At 55.0% G+C, this 6000-nt stretch overlaps 1 protein-coding gene across 1 annotated transcript; it reads right to left on the bottom strand.

Annotated features, from left to right (window-relative positions):
* Nucleotides 1-2513: 2513 nt before the first annotated feature.
* CH63R_00685 (uncharacterized protein) lies at nucleotides 2514-5895 on the bottom strand (the record flags this gene model as incomplete). The annotated part of the gene is made up of 2 exons (XM_018295660.1): nucleotides 2514-2584; nucleotides 2637-5895. The coding sequence occupies 2 exons, from the start codon at nucleotides 5893-5895 to the stop codon at nucleotides 2514-2516; spliced, it is 3330 nt and encodes a 1109-aa protein (XP_018164022.1).
* Between the last annotated feature and the right edge of the window lie 105 nt (nucleotides 5896-6000).

Below are 6000 nucleotides of genomic sequence, written 5' to 3'. Positions count from 1 at the left end.
GACTGCGACTGGCTCTGGATAGGTGGTGGGTGCAGCGATGCCCCTCAATTGTGCTTCTGACCGCTATCAGTCTTATCGGCGGGCTGCCCGGGATATGCTTTCTCTGGAATGAGGGGCAGTGCTTGCGGGTAGGCAGGCAGGCAGGCAAGAAAGGCGTTGCTGAGGATGCACGAGTGCTGTGAGTTTAGGGTAGGGGTAGAGTCGGCAAACGATGGGCCCTCGCAGCCCGGTACGTAGATGAGCAGGAGGGGGAGAGAATGTGGAATGGCGGTAGAATCAGTGGATGGTCAGATGTGGGAAGTTGTCGTAATAAAGGCAATTGCAGGTTGGTAGCCGGAATGGCCGTTTAGTTTAAGTGGAACAAGGAGATACCGGTGAAGGAAGCTTCGGCAGGATAGGGTTGACGACGTGTGCGTGGGAAAGCAAGTAAGAAGGATGTCGAGTTGATAAAATTGATAAAACCGATAAAGTTATAGGGAGTTTGGTTTGGTTGTTTTCAACAAAAAGAGAAATGACTTATTGTTGTCTTACTCCGTGTTTTGCTCGTCTCTCCTGCAGCCGTTGACGTGTCCAACGGCTCAAAGCAGAGAAGGAAAGGGAGAGAGCAGTAAAATAGACGGGGGAGTCAACAGGAGGAGGCCGGGTGAAGCGGAGCGGAGCAGATGTCAGATGAACAGAAGGTCGAGCTTTGGCTGGGGCTGTTCCGGAATGCTGGTCCACTGAGGAACGACTGGAACGCGAAACGAGGGCCGACAACTGAGGGTTGACGATGGGATGCGATGTCAGAGGTTAAAGAGGAGAAATGGAACCAAGATGATGACTTTCTCGACCCCCGATCTAATATGAAGGATTCCGGTACACAGCAGATCCCTTAGGAGGCAGAAGTACAAATAAAGGCGCGGCAACAGGAAAGAGGAATGAATGCATGTATGTACGAAGCACACCACAGGTCTGGCTGGCAACACCACCTCAGTCCCCAAGTAGAGGCCTGGCCTGGGCTCCCATGCAATCCTTACGTCGCCGGTGTAAGACCCCCACCATGAACGAGGGGTGATGACGTCGCGTCATCTTCTTTGGAAACTTTTCTCTCTTCCTTTTTGCTGGTCTGCTTCCCCAAATGTCATGTCTTGGTCCCGTGCACCACCACCAATCCAGAGCTACCATGCACGTTTGTTTGGTGGTGGCCACCAAGGGACACTACCGAGACTGCATGGCAACGCAACCGTCTGCACCGCCTCAAGGCGATCTCTACGATGTACATTTTTGCCCTTCTTAAGTTGTGGACCTAGTTTTGCCTGAAAAGGCGATGGGGCTGTTCTCCAAACATCGAGACGCAGCCGGATGTCACTTCCCCTTCCGTCCCATGCCCAATATGCACTTGCCTACTACTACTTACGCTGTGCTACTCTGCACCCAATCACATGCCTACAGCATTTTCCTTCGTTAACCAATCAGTCGGTGAGTGACCCCCCCGTTCGGTTCAGTGGCTGCTCACTTAGTCAATACCCAAGTCGCCAGTGGCCAGTCAGTCGCCGGTCAATAGCAGCTTGCTGCTCCACCTTCCTGGTTGTCAGACATATACCGACCCGAACGACAGAGAGAAGAATTTGATAACGAGAGGGGAGGGATGTTTGCGTTGAGATAGTACGGAGAAAACATCGGACACATCAGACATAAGTCAGGAGAGTATGCCGCCTGCCGGTCTCTGCCCGCCCTTTCCGCTTCACATTCACCGCTACTGTGCGGGTAATTTGTAGCAGCGGCTTTCCAGGCAAGAGCTGGCCGTTTCGAGATGCGGCCCAAGACCCTACGCGGCCCTAACTGTGGAGGTTCTACTTTGGCTCAACCCATGATTGAACATGGCCAGCCTAGCTTCCCCGAGATGGCCCTTTCACTCACATAATTCTCGGCAACGTTTTTCCTATGCATTTGTGTGTCATGATACGCGTATCGTTGACAGGCTGCTGGCTTTTTGTCTGTCTACCTCGAGGCACACTGTCGGCATGCACATCACATTATGCCACGCCATGTCTATCATCTCCTGCCTGCCACATCTTAATACCAACAATATATCCTATCACGCAGAAACAAACCTGACCGCAAACCTGGTCATTTTGTTGAGCTGCTCCAAAATCACAAAAATTGCCTGGAAAACTCTCGGCAACATGCCTAGCCTCCTTTCCCACGCCGTGCCTGGCTGGTGTCAAGCCCGAGTCTTCCGGTCACACTTGCCGCCTCGGCCGAACCCCTGGGCAATCGTCATCTTCGGTATAAACTAACGCCATTCCCGCTGGCTCGTGCCCACAGCACCTCGTTGCGTCCGTCACCCGTGCGTCAACCACCTCTCCGGTACCGTCGTCTGTTGTTTGCGAAGCAATGTGATGAACCGACTGATGGGTATCTCGTATTTCGAATGTCCAGACTATGCTTCCCAATGCAATGCTTTGGATAATGTGTTTTCCCCCTTCGCGCAATTCGCTGCCTACTAATTCGACTGGTCCGTCCGCCTCGACTCATTTACCTCTCAGCGATCTCGAGGCGCCCTTGACAGGTGCCGGGAGACATTGACACAGACGGTCGCGTTCTGTTCGGAGGTTAGCACGAACCCGACCCCATACCACTGCCAAAAAACTGACCCGCTTCGTTCTCAAAAATGAGTGAGATGTCATCGTGTTCTCCCGGCAGATCCGGAAGGTCCAGGCAGATAAATCCCATGTCGTCCGATGGACCGTCGCCGCTGTTGGGCATCCGGGGTAACGGGAATTTGGCGTCGACAAACTTGATGCCTGCCTTGCTGCTGCGTGAAATCATTTCATAAACATCTGTGCCCTTCAATTGAAAGTTCATGCATTGTCCATGGTGGAAATCGGGGAAGAAGGCAAGCAGCTGTATGATGGAGCCCTGCTGCACCACCTGGACTCGAGTAGACCCCGCCTCCCACTTCTTGTGAATGGGGACCACCATTCGCCGACGAGATATGGCAAAGGTCGCTGCCATGCCATCAAAAATGACGCTGAAACCCGTTAACGCAGCCTGGAAGGCATGAAGATCTCTCTGTGTCGGGAAGCTATAAGTGCGAATACTCTGAGTCGTCTGCAGCATCTGAAGCATGTCGGTCATCGCCTTGGGCACGTCCTTTTCCACAGACCCATCCGCCACCGTTGCAGTCATATCGAATTGCGGCTGACGCATTACCACCAGGGACTTCGTGTCTTGTACCTCCAGTCTGACCCTCAGTTCGCCGGGCTGGAGGTTCACGCGATCAGTTAGGGAGCCTTGCTTGGATTCGACAACAACCCTCAGCCTGTCCGACAACACCGTGCGCGGATAGTCTTCGTCCGCATCTTCGTTGATAACTCGAAGGGACGTCCAGGGAACCTGGCTGACACCTGGTAGATACTTGCCGTCCTGGAGGCCCGTTGAAATGGAGAAACCGAGAAGGGGGACATCTGCGTAGATGGTCTCGTCCTTTTGCACAGAAGTGCCCGCGAGTATATTGTGGAACTGGGACCGCTCCCTCTCATCGCCGAACGAGAGTGCCATGGTCACCTTCTGGCGGCCGTTGTCGTACTTGAGCAACAAGGCGGGCTCGCCTCCGTCCGATCTTAGGAATCCAAAGGGAATTGGCATTTGTGGCGTGTAGCTATGGTTGATGCCGCTGAGTGTTCTCGTGAGAGGACTACTCACAACGGCAATTCTGAACCCGCGATGGTATGCGCGAGGGCCGGCGGCAGCATGCTCCTTGTGAATCTTTTCGAAAAGCGCCACGTCGCAACCTTGCACGGGCTCCTTTGGAAACGCCCGGGCTTGAGGGTCTGAGTCGAAGTATTGAAATGAACGCAGCGTAGAACGGAAGACGCAATGCTCCTCTGCTCTGGGGAAAAGCGTTGACTGGACCTTAGCACCGAAGTCGTACATGCTCCAGAGCATTCTGTAATCCTGCTGCGAGCACTGCGCCACAATCATAAAGCCTCGAGGCAGCTTGACCTCGAGTGAGCACGTCTCGTTGCGCCAACGAACATCGTCCCATGTCGGGCCAGCGGCCTTGTTGCCCTGGATTCGGAGGTTCACTTCTCCGTGTTGGCTGGCGATGACGAAGACAAGGTTTGGCTGTTTCTGCGGTCGGACCATAGTCAACAGGCAAGGGAAGTAGAACCTCTGAGAATCCATGCCTTGCTCCATGAGAAACACGTCGGTGGTGATTCTGCCGAAGGTAAAGTTTTCGGCCGTATCGCCAAGCGGCAGGGTTTCCAAGATCTCCAACGGCGAAGGGGTACGGACCACGCCAGTCATGGCCGCAGAAGAGTCGGCGGTAAGAAGCGCAATCATGTCAACACTGAGCCTTGGGTACTCAACCCAGATAGACTTGTCGATGGTCTGGGGCAGGAACGCCTCCTCGGGTGGAAGCGAGCCGTTTCTCTTCATCGAGACAGCCAACTTCTTAAGTGTCGTCACGAGCATTGACCGGATCTCATTGATGCCTGCGGCTGGGGCAAGTTGCTTGTTTTCCAAAAGCTCAGGGATGGCCTCTTCGGAAAGCCAGTATCCCTTGGCAAGGTTTGCGTAGGCCTGTTGGCGGTCCATGTCATTCTGCATCTGGCCCTGGGGGCTGCTGGGTCGCGCCCGCACTGCAATCTCCAGAGCCATACGGCCTTTCAAAAACCACCACAGGGCAGCACGGGCCAGTTCACTCTGTGAGCAGGCTGAAAGGGGCTTGATTGTCTCGGCATGCAGTCTGAAGAGCTCATTGAGGTGTCGAGTGCGTGTAACAAACGTGTTAAGGGCGTCTTCTCCCACAGCCAGGACAGCATCATGCAAGTTGAAAGAAGCCTGTCTGGAGGAGAGCGCCGCAGAAGGGGGAGCCATGTTGTACTGGGAGCTAAGAGAAGGCTGTCGGGAGAAGTTGACGTTGCCTGGCTGACTGAAATCAGTGCTGCTTGAGTAGACAGAGGATGGGCTCTGGTCGGGGGGCTTTCTGTGATCTTCTGGTGATCTCGGCGGCAAGGGGACCTTGACGGGCGGTACTGGAGATCTCGTTGGAGATTCGTTTATCTGGGGTATAAGAAATGCTTGGCCCCCATACTGCTCGCGCTCGGGGTGCGAGGGTTGGCTGGCGGAGCGTGCAGCCTCCGCAAACGCCCTGCCCTCGGCCTGTCGCATCTCGGCCTGTTGATGCTCTATGAAAGACTTGCGATTCTCGTCCTTGACGTTGGTAGGAGTGTCCAGGTAAGGCGCTGAGACAGCATTACCCGGTGCGACCTCCCTATAGGCGGGAGGCGGCTCTTTGGGCTCAACAGGTTCGTTGCCAACGGAGGAATAACCTGTTTGGGTCCGTCGCAAACGGCCGGGCATGAAGTCGGAGTCATCCTTGGGCGCAGAGGGCGCCCTGGGCGGAGAATCGTGGACAGCAGCGATGGGTCTGCGGTTGGGAGACGGAGGGGGGGGCTGCTTCTTGCGTCTCGACACCTCGATGGAGGGAATTTCCGACTCATCACCACCTTCGCCAATGATCTCAGGGTAGGTATCCACAAAGCGGACAGTCAGTCCCTTCCTGTTGTTGCGCCGTGGGCTCCGAGGCGGGATGCCAGGACTATGTCCAGGGCTGCGCGCGGGATGGTACGGCAGGGTCAGGCTCTGCTGAGAGTGGCTAGCGACAGACAGTGCTTGAGGGTATCGGGTGGCGGATGTAGTGTCGAGCTTCGATAGAGTCGGGAGGGCAGAGGCGGGCGCCGCGTGAGCGACCTGTAGAGTATCGGAGGGGCCATTGAGGAAGTCGTTGATGCTGCTTCCCGTTTCTTCGGCCGTTGGCTTGCGATCCTTCTCCTTCAAGGCGAAGAGCTTGCCCATTAGACGACCCCGCTTCGAAGTGGTAGCGGAAGGCGGTTCGTTCTCCATGATTAGAGGCCGTTGTCGTCGGACGGCAATCGCGAACTCATAGAGGTAGTGGTAGGAATACTGGACAACAACAACAAAAAAGTCAACGTCAGCAAAGTTGGGCAG

This window comes from Colletotrichum higginsianum, chromosome 1 (assembly GCF_001672515.1).
Source record: "Colletotrichum higginsianum IMI 349063 chromosome 1, whole genome shotgun sequence".
Lineage (NCBI taxonomy): Eukaryota > Fungi > Ascomycota > Sordariomycetes > Glomerellales > Glomerellaceae > Colletotrichum > Colletotrichum higginsianum.
Note: the sequence above shows the minus strand (reverse complement) of the source record. Positions and strands in the feature narration are given on the sequence as shown.